This window comes from Bactrocera tryoni, chromosome 1 (genome assembly GCF_016617805.1).
Source record: "Bactrocera tryoni isolate S06 chromosome 1, CSIRO_BtryS06_freeze2, whole genome shotgun sequence".
NCBI lineage: Eukaryota > Metazoa > Arthropoda > Insecta > Diptera > Tephritidae > Bactrocera > Bactrocera tryoni.
Window position 1 is genome coordinate 37,107,509 of NC_052499.1, and position 23,376 is coordinate 37,130,884.

The 23,376-nt window shown below is 36.0% G+C and overlaps 1 protein-coding gene across 1 annotated transcript; it reads right to left on the reverse strand.

Moving 5' to 3' along the window:
* Positions 1-12,882: 12,882 nt before the first annotated feature.
* On the reverse strand, positions 12,883-17,790 carry LOC120782762. Its single transcript, XM_040115224.1, has 3 exons — positions 17,275-17,790; positions 13,319-13,537; positions 12,883-13,256 (listed from the first exon to the last, which is right to left on the reverse strand). The coding sequence occupies exons 1-3, from the start codon at positions 17,648-17,650 to the stop codon at positions 12,958-12,960; spliced, it is 894 nt and encodes a 297-aa protein (XP_039971158.1). The 5' UTR covers positions 17,651-17,790; the 3' UTR covers positions 12,883-12,957.
* Between the last annotated feature and the right edge of the window lie 5,586 nt (positions 17,791-23,376).

Genomic DNA, 23,376 nt, shown 5'->3' on the forward strand with positions numbered 1-23,376 from the left:
TATACAATTTTTTCAAGAAAATTAAAGAAATGTTTAAATCTAATTTTAAAGGCTTTTTGAAGTGGTTTAAGGAGTGTCTGCGGACAACTTATTGAAGATGTTGTTCCTGCAATTTTGCAAGACTAAGAAAAACTTTTAGGAATACATGTTAGTTATTTGGACATTGAATGAAAAGTGATCTTTATGGTATCTCCTATTTTGCTTACTCTGTGTCACATTGATACTAATATCGCAACAAGTAAGAAAGACCTAAGTTCGGGTGCAACCGAATATTGCAAACTCTTGCAACCTTCAGAAGTTAAAACCAGGGAAATACTTTAAGGTGTAAAATGTCAACCAGAGGACTCACCGTCCAATTTTCACACCGGTTCCGGAATGAGCGGGGTTATCTCCCGATTTCATTTATTTATTTATAGTTAATTTATATATAATATTTATATATTCAGCGAATTTGGTTGTTGTAGCTTAAGTAGTTTAGGAGATATGTACACTAAACGTATTAGAGGGCGGGGCCACGCCCACTTTTTCAAAAGCCGCATACCAAATTTCATCAAGATATCTCCATTTTTACTCGAGTCACAGCTTTGACAAACGGACGGACAGACATTCACCTGGATTTAAAATTTTCTCGTTATCCTGATCATTTATATACAATTTATAACTGTTTATCTATCTCGCTTAGTTTTAGGTGATACGTACAACCGTAAGGTCAATAAAACTATTATACTCTATAGCAACAGGTTGCAAGAGTATAAAACGCTAGGAAATGTTTTGTGGACCCATTGCCAACCATTCAAGCAGTTTCTTTTATGGTGATTTTCGCTAATGGTTCAAGCCATCAGAAAGCGTGGCTACCTTAAAGAATTTGAAGAATGAGCACTAAAGTGAGCACTAAAATACACATAAACACTACGTAAGCCCACAGTCATTTATCGAAAATGCTTTACGTCCGTGTGTAATATCAATTTAGGGTGTTTAGAGACATCGATTTGTTTGAACATGCGGTTTGTTTGTCTTCAATTTGCTGTATAAATAGTGGAATTTGCTTAGTTCACTATTTTCTCGATTTTCTTTTATATTATTTTTGCTCTTAGTGGTTAATATAGGTACCTATATACTATACCAGTTTTGTGCTTGCTTATATTGCCTCCTTCACGGCAGTCGAACAGTTAGTTTCATTTCATCTACATATTAAGTGCATACTTGCTTCGACACTCAAGACTGGCCTTTTAGGATGCAGATAAGTGAGTAGGTATTTTCACGCTGCTAATTGAATGCCAATTTATTTTATTTATTGGTTTGCACTTTTGTTTCTACTCATTTAGTTTCGGTATTTGATTGTAATAGCATTGTTGGTATTTACTCTTGTCGCTTAAAGAATTTTCTAAGCACAAAACCAGCGCCATTAATAAATATTTACCTAAGCATCACTAAATCAAATTTAATAAATACTGCAGTGTGTCTTCTATCATCAGGAAAATTATTTTTTATTTAATGGAAAATATTTTTTGAAATTGCAATTTATTACAAACCAGAGCGAATAACTTTTATTTCGGATTGCCCACAGCTTTTATTGTTTCCTTACCTAAAACGGAGGAGCTGATGATTAAGTTCGATTAGTATCATTATATTTTTACCCAGTTTGCTGCTTGTTATTCTTCATTATACGGCTTTTAGGTCAACTATGATTTTGAGTTTTGGATGAACGTTACTATATAATTTCGTCATGACAACATTTCAGCCGAATCAGACTCATACATGTGTTTTGACCGGATGTGGATGACATTCGCAGAATTTTAGAAAAATCGCAGAAGAGCAACATCGGTCCTTATTCGATCTTTTTTTTGGAAGATAACATTTACGCAATGAAGGGGTACGTCGCCCCGGGCGCAACGTCTTGGGGGCGGCAAAACGATCTTCGCTGTTTTTTAATATTCAGAAAAATACTTCAACAAATTTTAAAGATAAAGAGCTGTACACTCACAATAATGTGAATAACAATGAAAAATATTAATTTTTACTCGAATACTCTTCAGTCTTTGAATTTGTCTTATATCTTTTGGCTTATATCTTTCTTAAAAATAGTAGGTAAATTAGGCAAAAATTGCTGCAAATTGTGTCAAAGGTGTACATGATATAGGGCGAAAATGGGTTTTTTCTATGGCTTTTAATAAGATGTCTTGTAAATTTACTATCAATTTCCTCAAAAACCGTATTGTGAGAATTTTGAAACTTCAGCATTTGCGTGGCTTCTAGTTCCTAAATTTTATATACTTAATATCGAAGATATTTTGTAAAAATTCACTTTTGTTCGAACCACCTCATGAAACTTGTAGGTAGGTAGATTAAGGCGGGCGGCAGAACATCCTTGGCCCTGGCCCCCGAAGTTGCAGCTACGCCACTGTCTTTCTGTATTTGTTTTGTGCTCAATATTAATGTGGCTACTCACGTATTTTTTATATTTTAGCCAATTCCTTTTATAAGATGTTAGACCCACTTTTCGATCAACGAATATAGGTTGTTCACATATCTTTATTAGTACAGGAGAGTGATCAGAAGATAAATCAGTACATGTATCAACTGTTATGTACGATTTATCTATATTTTTGATTACAGCAAAATCAATTAAATCTGGTATTTTGTTACGATCAATAGGTCAATATGTCGGCTTACCAGGAGATATTATGTCCAGGTTATTGTGCCTGTTTATAATAGTGTGATACAGTTATCGTCCTTTCGGATTAATTAGTCGTGAGCCCAATACGTGTGCTTTGCATTGTAATCTCCACCTGCTAGAAATCTGTGGCCTAGGGTTCTAAAAAAGTATTTAAATTAGATGTCTGTAATTTAAACCGAGGTGGGCACTATATGGCCGTCAGGTTTAAGTCTCAGCAGCAATTTTTTATAGTTATTGTTCTAGCTTGTAATTGCGTTGTGGCATAAGATTCTAATGGGTGGTGATTTAACCGTTTTCTAACCCCCACTACTGTTCCTCCATGTGCCTTTCGATCTGGGTGGTTTGTAACATAGAATCGAAATCCCGGTATAAAGAAATTGTTTTTGTTCGTAAGATGAGTTTCTGACAATAGCATTACTTCAATATTATTTTCATCCAGAAATCTAATAAGTTCCGGTTTATGTTGGTTAACACCATTAGCATTCCATAAACAAATGTTCAAAACCCTCATTTTTTACTTAAAAAAGTATGCAAAATTTGGTTTTCTGATTTGATTATCTCTTGAATCATATTTTGCATTGAAGCCTTAAATTGTGTCAAACATTGGGTAAGGTTGAAAATAATAGTTTCAACGCTTACATTTGGTTGGTTTCGGGGCAATTGCATTTGTGCAGTATTGCCTTCACCACGTTTGCATAGCTCCCTTGTGTAGCATTGTCTTTGGGATTTACTGGTCTTGAAATATGGACGGGGCTATAACTAAGATATAAAACTCTAATTTGGTATAGAGGATCGCAGAGACAAAGGGCATCTGTGAGCGAAAAATTAATAAAAAGTGGGCGTGGCCCCGCTCTCTAATAAGGTTAATGTACATATTTTCTAAACTACTAAAGCTACAACAACCCAATTTGCTGGGTACAAATTTTATAAAAACTTTTAACGACAGTGTGAAAATGAATGAGCTCGGAGGGTAACCCCGCTCCCTCTCCATATAGCGGTACTGCTAAAAACTATCCTTCTCTTATAATGGTTTGTCTGTATGTCAAAAATGGGTTGAAACGGACCAATATGTGAAGTATTAGCCCCATATACTTTATAAAAAGATTTTCGAACTTCGAGGAGGCTATTTATCCCAGTGAAAACTTGATATTGGGTTCTACTCATAACAGTGTATTTTTGTGGCTAAAATAGATAAATTTGAGCGAAACCTAGGCCTAGTCCCTATATAAATAACATCAGGATTTTCGAACAACCGACTCTATATAACTGGTTTTACACCTTAAAGTATTTCCCTGCCGTTGATTCTTGCAAGTTTTAAGAGTATAAAATATTCGATTGCACCCGTACTTAGCCCTTCCTTACTTGTTCAACTTTTTTTTTTAATTAAAATGCCCCAACGAACTTTAATAAAAATTATTTAGGTTACTTCGTTTTACTCGTTTCTAAATGGATCTAAGTCGGTTTCATTGAAATACTAGGTTGAGAACTTGAAATCAGAAAACTGAAAAATTTAATCTTATAACCGCAAAAGTATACTTTTTGACGTTTTTAACAACTCAAAATCAGCAATCCAAACCTGAAAAATTATCTTGCCATACCTGTCGAGAGCCGATTAACTGTCGAGAGCTCACTAATAGAGGTACCGAACCCAGATAGCTAGTAACTTTTTATTTTACTTAAAGGCATTAATATATTTTTAGTAATTTTGAAAGTAATAGCGTTATTAAACAGGTTCCAAATAGGTAATGAAGAATTACAGACAATAACTGAAATATTTACGGATTTCATCGTCTACATTTGCATTTACCTAAGTCAAAACATATGTGGTTTATTAGAGCGCATTAAGATTAAAATCTAGAAGCTACATATAACATAATCGCGCTTAGTAACCTCATGCAAAGTAAAATTAATGTGCGCTCTTTTACGGTGTGCAGAGTGGAGAAAAAAAAATGCAATGAGGAAAGTTTGGGCAAACTAAAGTTATGTTCAATTCAATCTCTGATATATAAATGTACTTATGTTTCTTTACGAAAAATAAGTTTCGACATTTTTTAGGTATGCTTTGGATTTTATTCTAAAAAGTTGTATGAAAATACCAAGTAATTTAATTTACTTTCATAAATTCTTGATACTTGGTTAGTAGTAATCTAAAGGTGTCATTGCAGGAATACGCGTAGAACTGGTTGTTAAGGTTCGTTACCATTAATATGAGGGGAAAAAGCATGGAATGGCTAAGTGTGAGGTGTAACCAAAATATTTCGTTTCCTCACGGCTTTTAGAATCAAAGGACATGAATACTTTCAATTTTGTTTAAATAGCAATATTCATTATTCGATGAAACCGTGAGTGGCTTACAATCGTATTTGATATCATAAAATAGTTTATTACTAAGTTCCATTGTTATTGTAAATTTTGCTTCATCTAAGAGATTTTTACCTATACTTAAATGAGATACAAATTTAACCCAAAGGACCTAAAATTAAAATAACATATTACATAAGTTTATAAGGGAAAAATCAGCGAAACGGAAATCATTATATCAGAAATAGCGTAGACCGATTTCATTAGTATTCAACACTTAACGACATTGTGCTTAAGAAAACATATCCTTTTAATTTCATTAAAATACAACACATATTGCCTTAAACGTACGGTTTAAAGTCAACTTGAAAAGCGAAAACACTATAAATCGGATATATTGGGTAAGAAGAAGGTTGATTGCTTTAACTTTTGGAATTGCTGTAGTATACTAGAGAAGTACATTTTACGGATTGAACCTTTTTTTCGCGAAAAGTCTGCCATATACTTCTAAGGTACACTGAGGTCCGCATATTCCTTATCTGGAGGATAGGAGAGTTATCATCCGCTTGCGATAATTTTAGACAGGTAATAACGTCACTGTCTCTCGATTTATACTCGTATACTCTAAAAATTTAAATGGAATTAAAAATTTCAATATATGTATGGTAAGTGGTCGTGGTTGCAATCCGATTACGACCATTTTCACTGTGTATTTTAGTGAATTGTTGTTTTCAACATTATCGTGATATAGAGAATAGGCAGGGTTAATAATATTTCTCACAGTTTTAGGAAGTGCTGAAAATATCAATATGTTGCGGTGGCATAAAAATAAAAAGATAAACAAGCAATAGAGTATTTTTCTTTTTGTTTTTATTACTTTTTTTTAATTAGGGGTTTCATATAGTCTCATTTTTCTAAACAAGTGTAAAAATTTATGATTTTATGATTTTACGATGCGTTAAGTGGTGAGTCCCCAAAATATGATTAACACTTTAACTAACTGCGTCACTGTGCAGCGTTTGTTTGCATGCGCTAATTACGCGTAAGTCAAAAATGGAAATAGAAGCGGAAAATGGGTGAATCAAAATATGCAGTATATAAACAATTTTAATGCTACCACGGTGAACACACTTTGGTGTGTGATTGTAATTAAAAGAAAGCTACCGGCGTTTTCTTTGTGCAAGCCACTTGTTCTTTACTTTTCATTTATAGCTTATAAATATCATGAATTATTTCATTACATTTCATATGAGCACTTTATAGTGCTTTCACTTTTTTGTTTGGGTTTGGGTAAATGTGTTATTGCATTATGCGCTCCATCGCAGATACTGCCAAAAATAAACATATTTGCCGAATTTCACTTTTTGTGCAACCTTTTTGCTATTGCAGAAGTGCACACAAGACGCTACAACCGGTTTTTGGCATGCAACACAAATTGAAAATTTCCTGTGCCATTAAAAGACCTGGTGATTGCAGTTGCCTTTACAATATCAACCACTTGTGCGTATATATGACTTTATTAAAATCCGCACACGCACACTTCTTTGTACAGAGACATGTACGAGTTTATATGAATGTCAGTATATATAAATTGCTATAAATATGTATAGTAGTTTGTCAACCGAAATTATATTTTGAAGCAAAAAAAAAAAATATTCTTGCAGCCAAAGTTAGTTGGTAAACACTTTAGACCATCGAAGCAGCCAGCTCTTTTAATAATTAGGTCAGCTATTACTTTAATTACACACTTTCACTAATTTTGTGTTTGTATACAGATTGAGGATACACTTTCGACCATCGATTCCAATAGAATGTTATGAATAAACTAAGCACAACCACATTATACAAGCATTTCCTTTCGAAAATCAGAAAAACTTTTCACTATTCATATGCTGCAGCACACATACACACACTTCATTCTTTAATATTAACGTTTGTTATTTTGGCTTGGCAGCTTAACGGCCGTAATTCTGCCAATTACTGCAAACACTCGCTTAACCCAGCTAAGCACGCACCGGCAGCTTACAAAAACTTTAATCAACACTTTTCACATTATTTTTCTTTAAGACTTTTCGCGTCGCTCAATACACTCCACACTAATTGTTGCTGTTGAATCGTTAAAGTTAAAGCAAACTTCTTGGCATTAGATATCTCTGAAGTACTTTTACTCGAAATTTCTGAAACTGGCAGCTCACCTTGGCGCGTTCGCGTCGCTTTTGGCAGTAACTGTCTGACTGAGCACAATTCGCCTGCAACACGTTATTTTGTTAAACTCGAGAATTCTTATTTGGGCTGCAGTTTTCAGCTCCAAGCTTACCGCGCTGACAGCCAGCTGTTGCTTCTTCTTGTTTATTCTGCTGAACTCGCTGTGATTGTAAAAGTTGGTGGAGAAGCTGCTAATGGCGTATAAGTACGCACATACATAGCCAATGCCATAAGTACACCTGAAATCCAAGAAGTTATGGTGGCTTTTAACTGTTTGGTGGTTTGCTTGAAAACAGAAAAATAGAGAGACATTGTGAGAGTAGTCAATTTCATGGAGTCTTCTTTATCACAAGGATGACAGTTATTGCTTACATATGCTGTAAGAAGAACCAGTAGCTTTCTTGCATGCGAACAAGTGAAATAGTTGTAACGGTTTTGCACAACAGGTTACTAACTTGTTGTGTTGTCTCAAGCTAAGCGTTTTTTAATTCTTCCTGTTGTTTGTGAACTAGTATCAGTTTTAATTGCGTTTCAGCTACTCCCTTGATTTGTGTTTGCTCCTTGTGGATGTTAAGCACTGTTTGATAAGTACAAGGGTGGTTTAGCTCTAGATTAATTGGAAAACTGGATTTATGCATTTGTACAAGCATTTGATAATATAGTTGGTTAATAACTTGCGTTACCTTTGGGATAAAAATTGCAATCTTTCAATTTAAGAATAATAGTTTAAACTTAATTTCCTTGAAATATTTAGTACCTTTGTGGTGATATGTTAATATTATATCCCAATGTTTATGTCCGTTTATATCTTTATCTATCCTACTACTGATACTGCTGTAATGATTGCTATAGCAATAAATGAACATTGTGAAGAAGATTTATACTTTTGAAAATGTTTTCTGAAACACCGAAGAGGTTCCTCATCGAATACTACATTGCTATTGAATATTTACACTTCTATGATAGTGTCAGAAGTTTTAGACAATTTAGTTACTCTTACTCTTTTTAAAGCACAATTTATAGAAAAATACTTTGGATTGTGACGTCATCGATGGAAGGAGCGGTTTTCTTTCTAATTAAAATGAATGTTTGAGAAAGTTTTTGAGACGAACTCGCTTATGACATTCGATTTTGATATGTCTATTTTCTATATCTACCTATCGATTGTGTGTATCTCCGAAAACTAATCGAGATATATGTATATATATAAAATATATATAAATTATCAGTATAAAGAGATGAGTTAACTTCTTGTCCGTCTGTCCGTCGGTATGACGTGCAAGCGATAACTTGATTAAAATTTAAATCTTAACGAATCTTTGTACCAACATATGTTCCTTGCTACCTTGGACTAATTCGAAAACTTATAAAGTTCCCTAACTAAGTTCCACATAAACATACAAAGATATAATTTGGTACAACGAATCGTATTCGAAAATTATACTATATGTGGTTAGAAAGTTTTTAAAAAGTGGGACCGCCCTTAAACAAACTTAATGGCCATATGCCACAAGCCACAATGCTATTTCAACTAAACTTGCTAAGAACAAGTCTTTCTGGAACTTCTTTTAATATTGTGAAAAAAGATGAAAGCAGATGAAAACAGCACGATATATAAAAATAAAAAAAAAAACATTTTACATTTAGCATATCACGAAAGCGGTCTATGTTGCAAAAATGGGACAATTAACCTATCATCCAGAGGTAAGATGTAATCCTATACCTCAGGAACCACTCAATCGATTTTAACTAAATTTTGTGTGACGTTACCGAAATAAAACTTTGCAAACAAAGTGTATTTAAGACATGCGATGTCATAACTAGAAGTAGCCGAAATCGGAGTAAAACTTTTTAAGGCCCCAGATATCTGAGGGTATGATTCAATACTTCCCGTAGCCCGCAAAAACATATGTGTCTCAGAGAAAGACTTTCGAACTTTCTGTTGACTTTATACCGAATATCGTGAAAAATTAAAAGCGTGGCTGGATTATTTAACAGAATAAAATTTTCCCAAAAATGTAAAAATTGGACTGTAACTTTTCAGTACTGAAGTTCGGGGAGAAAATTTTTAGATGACGTCATGCTATTGTGCCAAATATCAATAGAATCGGGGTAATACTTAGCTTATCCGCCATATGCCTAAAATATGGTAAATATTTTCGAGCATCCGCATAAATTAATATCGCATCCATTGGGTAAATATTTACGAAATTGTAATGGAAGGACCTCTAACCACGTAAGCGGTGTTTACGACCATAAAGAAGAAGAATTATAAAACCATAAGTAAATGCGTCTGAAAAATCATGAGTGCCGCTGCCAACCCATACCTTAAGACCTGCACCATCAATTTCAAACCAAATTCACCAAACAGCATAATTCTGGTGTTCCTAATCTTCTTCTTCTTAATAGGCGTAGACAACGCTTACGTGATTATAGCCGAGTCTTTTCGCTACGTGGCGCCAATTGGATATTCCAAGCGAAGCCAGGTCCTTCTCCACTTGGTCCTTCCAACAGAGTGGAGGTCTTCCTCTTCCTCTGCTTCCCCCGGCGGGTACTGCGTCGAATATTTTCAGAGCTGGAGTGTTTTCGTCCATCCGGACAACATGACCTAGCCAGCGTAGCCGCTGTCTTTTAATTCGCTTAACTATGTCGATGTCGTCGTATATCTCGTACAGCTCATCGTTCCATCGAATGCGGTATTCGCCGTGGCCAACGCGCAAAGGACCATAAATCTTTCGCAGAACTTTTCTCTCGAAAACTCGCAACGTCGACTCATCAGTTGTTGTCATCGTCCAGGCCTCTGCACCATATAGTAGGACGGGAATTATGAGTGACTTATAGAGTTTGGTTTTTGTTCGTCGAGAGAGGACTTTACTTTTCAATTGCCTACTCAGTCCGAAGTAGCACCTGTTGGCAAGAGCAACCCTGCGTTGGATTTCCAGGCTGACATTGTTGCTGGTGTTTACACTGGTTCCAAGATAGACGAAATTATCTACGACTTCAAAGTTATGACTGTCTACAGTGACGTGAGCGCCAAGTCGCGAGTGCGACGACTGTTTGTTTGATGACAGGAGACATTTCGTCTTGCCCTCGTTCACTGCCAGACCCATTTGCTTTGCTTCCTTGTCCAGTCTGGAGAAAGCAGAACTAACGGCGCGGGTGTTGAGGCCGATGATATCAATATCGTCGGCATACGACAGCAGGTGCACACTCTTATAAAAGATTGTACCTGGTCGATTCAGTTCTGCAGCTCGAATTATTTTCTCCAGCAGCAGGTTGAAGAAGTCGCACGATAGGGAGTCGCCTTGTCTGAAACCTCGTTTGGTATCGAACGGCTCGGAGAGGTCCTTCTCGATCATGACGGAGCTTTTGGTGTTGCTCAACGTCAGTTTACACAGCCGTATTAGTTTTGCGGGGATAAAGGGGTCACTCATCCGAGGCTTGTTGCGTCTTTTCATTGGGGTGTTTTTCTACGTGGCGGGTCCCAAACCCAGCGCACAATCCAATGTAGGGGATGTTTCGCCTTCTCACTTTAGCTCGCCTTCAAACGGATGTGCTTAGGCTACCCAGAGGATACTTGGTCAAAGACCGGAAGTCGTGAGCTGCTTGAGCCATATGTAAAAGAATCGTTTCTGGCCATTTCCAAGTAATTGGCGATCAGAGAACTTTCCTCACTTGCGTGACTCCATCCTCTTGGTATTGCTTATCAGGGTGCGAAAATATGGGAAACGATCACGCCTACATCTTAAATACCACATTTTTAAATTCCATCTGATTCTTTTCACTTTCCAGTAGTCAAATTAAGCACCGATGAATGACCAATATTATACATATCGGACCAAAACGGTTAAAGCCAATAGATACCGAATATATGAACTAAAGCTCCTATTTCGAAATTCAGAGAGAACATTTAGCTGTCAATAATATGTTCGTGTCTGATACTGGATTTCAATAACTTCCTTAATCCCCACATACATAATAGAAAAATATGTGACCTTCCGGCTGACTTTATTCCATACTTATTGGCTACTATGTGAGTTACATTAATCGAGTGAGCGTGTTTTCTTAATGTTTGCGTCTTTGTGCCTAAAATGAATATTATATAGTACATATATTGGTGATAATAAATGTACCTTAATGAAACCCCGAAAAGCATTGTATTAGTAACTGGCATATCGTGATATTACAAAAATTAGATAACATCGGGTAACATAGCTCTTCTTCTACTTTATTGGCGTAGACCAGCGTAAGCGGTTATAGCCTAAGCCAGTGTGGCCGTTGTCTCCTAATTCTCTGAACTATGTATAACTCCTACGCAAAGGACCATAAATCTTCCGCAGAACCTTTCTCTCGAAAGCTCGTAACGTCGACTCTTCAGATTTCCATGTTATGTTAACCAAACTAGTTACATGACGTTCTTTTCACATTCCTATGTAACAACGCGAAGATGGGCGAAATGGCACTGCAACCAAGCCTAGTTCCCATATTACATAATTTTTAATTCGATCTGATTCTTTCTTTTCCAGTGTACGAATAACGCCTTTACAGTATGCCATCTTAGGACTAAATATTGTCCAAATCCAAAAAAACTGTTTAAGCCTTCTTTGTTTAGCCCTTCCTTACTTATTTATTGTTGCAGTTTTACTTATTTCGTCTGGTTTTTATCATTTGAAGGGACCCCATCAAGAAGAAATATAACGCCTAAAAGTATATTCGTTTAAAGTTGGTTTGGTCGCTTATTTGTATACGAGTTAAATGTATGTATACATATACAGTGATACTAAGAAATGTCCAACATTTAAAATTTCTGGGTATGATTTCTAATGGCTTTCCAAAGAGAAACCACAAATCTTATTTTAAGAGTTTGGTAATTATGAACCACCAACTCTTTGAATTATTCTCCAAAATGTCGTTGATAATGAGGCATTTGTTGAACCCAATTCGCATTCCTTTTAACATAAATTGAATTGTGTTGACTGCGTAGTTTTCTGGTTAGTAATTCACGATCTTGCATCTTGTTTAAATTATCCGATAACTTGAGTTAAGGGACTTTTAAACCTGAAGTATTTTTATATTAGTAAGCGTTAGGACAGCTTCCTTAAACGCCTCGAAATTGGTGTGCGCTTTCTGGCATCTTAATGATTGAAAAAAAAAAATAGTATTAACATTTTTTTAACAGTTTTGTACTGCTATTTGCCTTTTGTTTTTAAAATGAGGTCAGAACATTCGCTGTTGTAAACTCGGCTATAACCACGTAAGCGGTGTCTACGCCAATCAAGAAGAAGAAGATATTCTATATAAATTTAAAGAGTATCGGCCGTGGGCTGTCTTTTGGCCTTCTTTTGAAGTTAAAGCACTGGCACAGGGCTCTCGTCAAATATACATACATATACAATAGGCCCAACCGTTTCCTTTAGTATTCATATGTCCGCTAACAGGACTAACGTCAACACCCTAATGCCCGACAATTGTGGGATATGTCTCAATCCTAGCTATTCTAATTACTCTGGTAATATACTAACATGCATTAGTAAGGCCAGTTTATATTGTGTGATAAACGCTGCGCAGTAAATGCTGAATAAATTATTTATTAGTATTCGTAACCGTTAGAAGTGGGTAGTACGATATTCACAAAAATGCCCATTAAAAGATCTCAGAGAATAATTATTTTTATAATAAATACTTTTATGCTATGTATGTATGTATATAAAACGTTCAATAATTTATTACAAACTAGATTAAAACTAAGCTTGAATTAAATACGGTAAGCTTCTTCACTGCAACTCATTCGGTGACTCTAAATTTAGGCTCCGCGCGTAACCCCCATAACCACTACCGCTGTGGCCACCTCCCATATGTCCGTGCCCGCTGCTGTGTCCTTCATCATAGGAGTGCGAATGGCTTGAAGTGTATACGGGTTTGGAAACAATTTCGTATGTTGTGGACTTTCCACCGCCGGAGGCCAAACTCTTCAAACCCAATACGCTGGATAGTGTTAGGGCCATTAGTGCCGTCATGAGTGCTTTGCCAGCCATTAGCGCCACAGCACCCATACCAATGGCCATGAGAGTTCCTAAGATGAACAAATATATTTTGTAAATGAGAAGTTTTTACTTTGGGGGAAATGGTGCTTACCCTTCATCATTAAACCAGCGGCGATGAGCGCCTCCATACCACCTTTTTTGCCAAATTTTCCTTTACGCCCTGTCTCCACAGCCGAACGGGCCTCCGCCATTGTTTCGCTGTCGATCAATTTGAAACGGAGGAAGTGTGTTTGCAGGAAACTACTCAATTTGTTCACAATGTATCCATTGAGGCGTGAGTTGGGATCATTCGGGTAGCTTCGTGCAACTTCTGTATTAATCGAATTTGAAAAAATAAAAATATATGGATTTTATTAGAAAGTTTATATCTTCTTTACTCTTAGCGTTACAAAAGGCGATCATAGGATAGGATATATATTAAAGGAAGTTTAATAATGAATGTATATAGAAAGCGAACAGGTACTTCAGAATCAAAAGTTAAGATGTTAATTTATTGTTTTGGTTAAGTCTCAATAGGAAAAGGTCATTTAATTCAAATTGAAAATATTGGTTAAAAATCTGTCATCAAATCGGAAACCTCGGATGGATCTATAAATCTCACATTGATATCTTAGCAAGTTCTTTCTTCGTTCCAAAGCAAATGAGATACTTAAATTTTTGATATTATGACTTACTAAATTTGCGAAATTTGAAATCCCCTTGGAATATTTTTGATTACAATAAGTAACGTTTTAAAAGACGCTATATTTCGAAATTAATATTTTTAAAAGTGCGACGCTAAATTTTCCAAAAAATTTGGCTTACAAGCGTCCTTTTCCATCGATGGTTCGATATACTCTCGAAAGTTGACGCTCTTTGCAAGAGATTATAATTGTTATTATCTCCTAACCGTTGTTAGAAAAATGAGATATTGCGATGAAATCAGTACATCTGCTTCCGGGTTCATGACCTTGAAAGTTTGGTATTGTGTTTAGGAACGGGCCAACTAGCATGGCCACAAAAGTCGTTTATCGAAAGCCTATAAGGCAGGAGAACATCTGCGGTTTGAAATACTTTGAGAAAGTTGGCGTGCCCTTACCCTCCAATAGGTTTCATGTACCTTTCTTCCAAACAACCACACTTGTTCAGAATAAATGTACCGATAGAAAGTGCAAAAATGGGTAGAATCGGGTTAAAACCCGCCTTCTACCCATATAACAGTTATGTTGAACACTGCTGAAGGTGCGATGACTCAATGAATAAAAGCGTCGACACTACGCACGAGATGACACAAAAAATCGCTATAAGAGTGGTTATCAATATTGCATTAGGGGCAACCAATTTCAACCAAACTCATTTACGTGCTACTCTGGAAGAAAGCGCATATAACCACGTCTACTTTCTGTATTACACATCTTTAAATTTTGTCTGATTATTTCACTTTCCAGTATAAAAATCAAGAAATACAACTTTGTCGAGATACAACTTTCTAAGGCGTTCTCTTTATGATCAATTGTAAAATTCGGACAACAACTGTTCAAGGCCCCTATATACCGAACATGTCTACCCCCGTGCATATTGCTTACTTTTTACCGAAGATATCGGTTGAATCGGGACTTCTTTTAGCCCTAATGTTCCTAATTAGTTATTTTCGAACAGTATATTTTTCTGATAACAATGTATCTTTGTACTTAAAAAGCATAAAATAGGGAGAAAACAGGCCTTAGCCCCATATAACTAATATCAAATTTTCAAACATGGTTGACTTTACTCTTTATATGTATATTGGAGATGTTATGTAAGGTGCCTTAATGAAACTCAGATAGTGTAAAATAGATTAAGTCAGGTCTCTCAGGTCACTACTCTCTATATGAAATTTAAATTAAGTGGAGAAGTTTTCATAATTATTTTGTGGTCTAGCGCTGAATATGAATGAAGTTAGTCTAAACCTTGTTCCAAACCTCAAAGCCCTATTATAATCCATTTCAATCCTTTGGTTGTCCTTTTCCACAACAACTCAATGTATTAAACTTTTCAATCTTTGTTTGAGTTTGTATCACATACTATATCTCATTTGAGAAAGTTTAATCAAATTTGGCCGACGCGTATAAAAAATATTAGTACAACTAGGTGAGTCTATGACCTTCAATATCAGATAGTAAGCTTCTAAATTTGATTGTCGTCCTTACGATTTCGTCGAACAATAAATGTCTTTCGCATCATTATACTCTTGCAACCAGTTGCTACAGAGTATTATAGTTTTGTTCACCTGACCGTTGTATGTATCACCTACAACTAATCGAGATAGATTTAGAATTATATATGTATATACAAATGCTCATTATGACGAGAAAAGTTGAAGTCCAGTTGACTGTCTGTCCGTCCGTCCAACCGTCCGTCCGCGCAAGCTGTAACTTGAATAAAAATTGAGATATCTCAATTAAACTTGGTATGTGGGTTCTTTAGTATAAAAAATGTAACAAGTTCGTAGATGGGCGTAATCGGACCACTGCCACGCTCACAAACCGCCACTAACCGAAAACACATAAAGTGTTATAACTAAGCACTGATTTAAGATATAAAACTGTAATGTGGAACAGAGGATCGCAGTAGCAAAGGGCACCTGTGGGCAAACGTGGCTCCGGCCCTTACAAATCAAGTGGAATTTAAAATTGTGATATCTCTCCATATAGCACATTTTTTAATTCCACTTGATTTGTTCAAATGCTATATGAAAAGATATCACAATCTTAAATTCCAATTGATTTGTTCAGTTTCCAGTACACAAATCAAGAAGCAATTAATACAATGGGATAAAACTTTGCTCAAATAATGCCTTTAGTGCGTGCCACCTTATGATCAAAATATCTTTAACCCCAATAAAAACTGTTCAAGGCCCTAGGTACAGAATATTTAGACCACGGTACCTATAGTTGACTTCTGATCGTAAATGTGCCCATGCATCCCGAAAAATGCACTGTTTGGTGTGGTTTGTACGCTGGTGGAATCATTGGACCGTATTTTTTCAAAGATGCTGTTGGACGCAACGTTACGGTGAATGGCGATCGCTATCGTTCGATGCTAACAAACTTTTTGTTGCCAAAATGGAAGAACTGAACTTGGTTGACATGTGGTTTCAACAAGATGGCGCTACATGCCACACAGCTCGCGATTCTATGGCCATTTTGAGGAAAACTTCGGAGAACAATTCATCTCAAGAAATGGACCCGTAAGTTGGCCACCAAGATCATGCGATTTAACGCCTTTAGACTATTTTTTGTGGGGCTACGTCAAGTCTAAAGTCTACAGAAATAAGCCAGCAACTATTCCAGCTTTGGAAGACAACATTTCCGAAGAAATTCCGGGCTATTCCGGCCGAAATGCTCGAAAAAGTTGCCCAAAATTGGACTTTCCGAATGGACCACCTAAGACGCAGCCGCGGTCAACATTTAAATGAAATTATCTTCAAAAAGTAAATGTCATGAACCAATCTAACGTTTCAAATAAAGAACCGATGAGATTTGCAAATTTTATGCGTTTTTTTAAAAAAGTTATCAAGCTCTTAAAAATCACCCGATATGAAATGAAGGGATTATCCTTCTCTTATAATGATATGTCTGTCATCTGTTAGCCCGGATGACTTTGCACCGCATATATCGGCCAATATGTGAGTTGTCCCATATACTACTTGTATAATAGATAAACTTGAGCGAAAACTTGGCCTAGCCCCTGTATAAATAATACAAAATTTTCGAACATTCGGCTGACATTACTCTGTATGATTGGTCTTACACTTTAAAGTATTTCCTTGGCTTTGATTCATGTAAGTTGCAAGAGTATAAAATGTTCGGTTGCACCCGAACTTAGCTATTTCTTACTTGTTTTTAATATAAAGTTTTGCCAACACCTGCGGGTATTCCCTTGGATTGGATCGTAGCAATTTGCGAGAGTATAAATTATATAAAGTTAGCTCTTGCTTACTCATTTTTCTTTTGCATTGTACTGCAATGTGCAAAAGCACAGATCAATTTTGATTTTTCTTCCAGTCACCTACAGCTTCCTACCTACCTGCCATTAAGTCGTTGCTCTTCACTTCTGTGGCATTGGCATTTCTCACTACACTCACGCCAGGCACTAGTTTCAGCTCGTCCCTTTCCATCAAACGCTCCATAATTTTCACAAATTCAATTTTCAAGCACATCCAGCTCAGCTGTGTTTTACACTCTTCAAATGCGCGTTTCATTACGTCACGTTTGCTATTGCTGTTGCTCGTACCTGCGGTCTCGGTGGGGCTGGAATGTGAGGCGGGTGGCGCCTTTAGACTATTCTCACTGGCAGGCTCTTCGAAAGCGCGTACAGTAGCGGCATCTGCATTGGCAAATCTCAACAGCAGAATAAAGAATCCCAAATAAAATAAGTATTCCATAGTTCTTTGTGGCAGCATGACGACGGTGTTGGTATGTACGTACTGATTTATATCCTTTTGAATTGACTAAGCAGGACTAAAGCTATGAATGCCGCTGTGAGTTGTGTGCTACACTATCACTTAGTACCGACTGTTGATCGACATTAGAGTGATCTGAATTTTATACTATAATAAAAGCAATGCAGAAAAGCGGCGAAAAGTTGTTAACGAAATTGGACAGAAAAAATGCTGCGGTAAAACAACAACTGTGGCGGTAATAAAGTTTAAGATATCAGCAGTCGCAGCGGCGGTCGGCTGGCGTTGTTTCCCTTTCACTGTGGCAGCATAGCGGAACTGCAGCAAAAGAAAGGAACTTCGAGAGACCAAGACGTGGGCCAGTGGAAAGCTTACCAACCTAGCATTAAGAGAGAAAGAGAGAGGTAGAGGGGGATTCAAACGGAAGCAGTTCGTTATACCAACCTAATTATGTTCAAATAAAATTTTTATTTTCTTCATATGGTGTTCTCTTCGCATACAAATTTGCAGAATAATTCAAACTCAATCAGCAGTGTGTGAAAGAAAATGGAAAACTCTCAATTGCAATTAAAAATCATTAACCAAAGAAGTGACAGTAGCACTAGTAGAAATTCAGAAAGGCAGTGAAGTGTGTACACACTGTTGGGTGGTCAACTTAAACCACAAAACCCCCTTCAACTCATCAATACAGAGTTGGACTTATTCATATACTACTGATGTTTTGAAAATGAAAGTTTTACTGCATTGCCGCCAGTCAAGAAGAGGGAACGGGAGATAGGCATAAAACGCCCCGTTAGCTTTTTCCTTTATAACATTCCCTTTCGGTATGTGAGAAATTGCCAAAAATGGAGACTACGGTCAAATTATATGTGATGAATATGAGAAAGACCAAATTATGCTTAGCGACAAGAGAACAGTAAAACTGAAAAGAAAGTGATCAAAACAACAGTGGTAAAACAGTTGAACGAAAATGGGAAATATTTTTAAAGTAAATGAAAAATCTGTTTATATTACATGAGGAAGACCTCCCGACCACTCAGATGTGTTCATTAATTGTCATACTAAAAATGTAGTGATATATCTCCCTCTTACAGAAAAACTCCTAAACAAGAAAATACCACAAGCAGCATTGGGTATATGTATGTATGTATGTATAGTAAGTATAGCGTTGCTTGGACAGTGCGGGGGTGTCTAAACTGTTATGTATACATCTGTAATTAATGTAGAGCAGCAATTGTCGCGTGCTTCGTTGATTAATAGTTGGACGTCGTAGTTGTCAACGATGTCATTGAAGTCGTTGCACAGTGGTTAGTTTGTATACAAGTATTGTTATTGAATATAATTTCATGGGCAACTACTATCTGCAGTCCAATAAGTAATACTTGTAGCTTCAAATATACTAAATTTACATTATAAATATCTTATGCAAGTAGTTATTATTGCCTGCTCATTCTTCATTCTCGTCAAATATTAATACTGAAATCAACTTAATCACTATAAATTTATCTATATTTTTATACGGTCTAAGGGTCCAATATCATTAAGCCTTATACTAAACGATATTTCCCTTATTGTTATTGATATATCCCCATAACCGCTAATCGATTGGTAATAATAAAGCCAACCAGAAGACCCAAAACAATCGTAATGAGTATAGAATGACTAAGCTAATGTTTACACTGGGAAGTCGAAAAACATTTATTATAAGTAATAGAGTAAGTTCTTCACCGAATTCATTAAGCACCAATACCATACATTGTTTTTACAAGAAGATATCAACTTTTTTATTAAGGAATTTCACAAATTGACCGATTTTTTTGGTATAAAGTTAGTCATAAGTACATGCATAAGTTTTCATAAGTGGTATGATGAGGTTATAAAAGATATGTTGTGATTTTAGGGACCCTAACACTCTCTATTACCCGATATAAAAAATTGTTACATTTCACCAAGCGTTGGAGAAGAGCGAACCAAATAAACTATACCAGATCTTCAAAAACCCGACAGCACTAGTGTTGCAAGCTTAAGCTAACATGTCTTCTGACCCATGCGACAAAACCTTAAATTTTAAAATCTTAAAAACAAAGAACAAAATTAATTTGTGATTTCATTTGTTACTTGATCAATTCACAATAATAACACCAATCTTAAATATGCTAAACTAAAAACAAAATTGAGTAGTATTGGAGATAATGGTTATATGTACCTCTTTATCAGGTATTCCCATAGTATCTTGTATATCTGATCGAGACCATGATTTATTAACAGTTATTAATTTATCCTGAAGTAATCGTTTTCACGATATATGATGCGAACTGCGGACATAAGAGTAGGCAGAAAGATATACGGCAATTTAAAATCTAGCCATCTAGCTCTTTTGTACCAGTTAAAATGCCAAACCTATCTCTGGTTGGGTCCATACCTTGTTGTTACTTTATTTTGCTGAGGAATTTTTATTGTAAAAATGTTAAGAATTTTTACCTGTTTTTAATTAATTTGCCTTAGAGAAACTTAGAGAAGAGAAGAACCAAGAAGAACACAATTAAATATTTGAAAACGATCAATTATTAGAAAATTAGTGAAAGCAATTAGTTATATAATCACTCCAGTTTACAGAGGGCATAGCTATGAGTGAAGAGAAATTTGTTTTAAGACGGCGCTGAAAGCAAATTATAACGGATTTTATGTATATTTTAATTGAGAATAAACACTTTTCTTTACATCTTTTCATTCGATTCGCTAAATTATGCAATAATTGGAAGTGAAAGTTGTTTTATTTGAGAGTTTAAAAACTACGACTTGTATTTATGGATATAGCATTTCAATAATGGAAATTATAGACGTAGTATGTGCTGTCAAGCTGAGTTATCATTCAACTGCGTTCATTTCATATTTTCTCTTCGTAAAGGCACTTTTTAGCACTTCTTTTTTCGTTAGTACCCAAGGTCAACGCCAAAGCTAAAGCACACAAACTTTTGTCTTAAATACAGAAAGCACTCAACTAGCTTCCCTTCACAAATAGTTAGTGACAAGTTTTAATTATTTTAACCAAGGCGAAATACTAGTAGTTGGTATACATGGGCACATTACATTTCAAAGAGAAAAGGACGGTCACTTTATCAACAGTGAAATATATATAATCCCAGGCACGGGCTCTTTCGTATTAGCTATAGCTCGCATTTTTGTATTTTCGCTACAATTTGCACATGAAACAAGCTTTTTTAAAAATTATAAGGTTTACCGCTGAATACTAAAAATATTTGTGTAGACTTTGGTCCAAACCTTGTATACCTTATGCAATAAACTGCGATCCTCTGGTTAATGTTTTTACATCAACTCATTATATTAAACTTATCTTCTTCTGTTGAGTTTATTTCACATATTTTTCATTTAAGGATGATTTTAATATTTTTATTATTCGACGCGAAGTAAAATATATATTAATAAAAAGAGTGAGTAGATAACCTTTAAAGTAAGTAAATAGTATACCAAAATCGATTGCCTTCCATACACGATTTCATCGAATAATGAATGTTGAATTCTGTCACAACATTTAAATAATAAAGTCTTACCAACACCCCAGCTTTCCCTTCCTTACTTGTTTAAATATATGTATAACTTAAACACTGAACGACATACTTATTCACCAAAAGATTTGCTAGAAAAATTATTTATTTATTTATTTATTTATAATAATTCATATAACAAAAAAGAGTTTTATTATATAAATACATAAACGCAGCACTGGTTACGAGGCCTTCAGCCGTCTTGTAATTATAACTAGGTGAAAAATTCTATTTGCTAATGGTTAGTAAAGATGTAAGTTACTTAAATATATTTTAACAAATCGTTGGTTTTTAAGAATCTATATACAATCATCACGTTTTTTTCTGAAGGTTCACTTAGTAGTTTTATGAGATCAATGTTGCCAGAGTTGTGGGCTGTTGGGTGAAGCATCGGACATAGTGTGAGTAAGTGTTTGATAGAAGCGGTGTCATCGCAAAGGGGGCAAATGGATGGGCTTTTACCCGATAGTAAGTGGGCGTGTGTTATGATAGTGTGTCCAATCCTTAATCGAGTATATGTCTTCATTGCGCTAGTTGGATATATGAGTCACAAAAAATATTTTCCAGAATTCACTTCACGCAACACAAAAAACCACTTGCAAAGTGGAAAGAAGAAAAATGCTCCTATGTGCGACGGTTGAATTGACGACGGCTGCTCTTTTCTCTCTCTCGATTTTATTAACATAACTCACATACATACATATGTATATGCTGATATATTCGGTATAAAGTCAACCGGAAGTTCGGAAATCTTTCTATTAGGTAAATGGGGGCTAAGGATATTATTTAAACGATTAATCCATTTCTGACGATTCTCTCCGAATTTATATAATACAGGGATCGTCCGGAAAGTCATAGGACTGATTTTCTTTCACCGCGACTGTACTTCGGAGCGTGCGCGCACCGACTGGATTCGGTAGAGGGCGTTCCTAGCTAACGAACGAGCGGCTGGTCAGTTGTCTCCGAGCACCTGGAGAGTCAGGACAAACATTTTCGCGCGACGTGTTTCTGTAAGTGGTGCAAGCCGAAAATGCAGCGTTCGTTAGAGCAGAGGTACGCGATTAAATTCTGTGTGAAACTCGGTAAATCTGCGACAGAGACGTTTGATATGATCAAGCAGGCTTACCCAGATGTTGCTTTAGCAAGAAGTGGTGTGTTTCGGTGCCACCAAGCTGGTTTGGAGGGCCGGGAAGAGGTCACTGATGAATGAGCAAATCCATAGGGAAAACGATGCTCATTGTCTTTTTTGACATCAAAGGCATCGTCCACCATGAATTTGTTCATTCTGGACAAACCGTTAACGACAGAGAGGATTCAAGCAGCATGCATCTCGGCTTTCAAGGCTATTCTACAGAATGCCTTCCGTGACGTCTTCAATGCTTTGAAGTCTCGCTGGCAGCTTTGAATCGACGTAGAAGGAGCCAATTTTGAAAGTATTTAAAGAATTGTCGACTCAGTCCTATTACTTTCCGGACAAACTCTGTTTATCTCCCAGATTAACCAATATTTTCGATAACAAGTTCACAATTCGAACTTTGATCCACATATTCGTTATCTTGAGGCTTGAATAGGTGTACACTTTAATGTATCTGACTGCAATTAGTTGTTGAATTATCAAACTTTTAGTACTTTTTAACATTACCGTTATAAAAGGATTGAGTGGTTATGTATGTTTACAGTGTCGGGAGTTACTTAAGGGATTTGTTCTGAAAGAATTCGAATATTATATCTTAAGTGGTTTAAGAGATATGTACACGAAATCTCTTAGAGAATGGAGGCACACTCATTTTGTCATATTTTTATCTCCCAAGTGTGTTACAGAGGATCGCAGTATCCCCTGAGCCAAATTACCCTTTAAAATTTTAACTTAGTGCATAGTTAAGGTTCTTTATAGATTTATGTTTAATGGCGTTTTGTGGGCGTGGCAATGCACCGATGCTTTTATATACGAACTCGTCCTCTCTTTTTTGCCAAGGAATACGTTTATCAAGTTCTGTTAGGGTAGCATAGTTTAAATCCAAGTTTTCACTTGCACAAACGGACAGCCGGAAGGACAGACAGTCACGCGGATTCCAACTCATCTCTTCATCTCGATTATTTGTATATGTATATATATAAATAATCGAGACTGTCTATCCTTCCGGCTGTCCGTTTGTGCAAGTG

Coding starts and splice junctions, on each gene's coding strand:
- LOC120782762 (XM_040115224.1), bottom strand. CDS start 17,650: ATGCTGCCACAAAGAACTATGGAATACTTATTTTATTTGGGATTCTTT. Junction 13,538..17,274: donor GAGCAACGACTTAATGGCAG/GTAGGTAGGAAG, acceptor CGATTAATACAG/AAGTTGCACGAAGCTACCCG. Junction 13,257..13,318: donor CGCTGGTTTAATGATGAAGG/GTAAGCACCATT, acceptor TGTTCATCTTAG/GAACTCTCATGGCCATTGGT.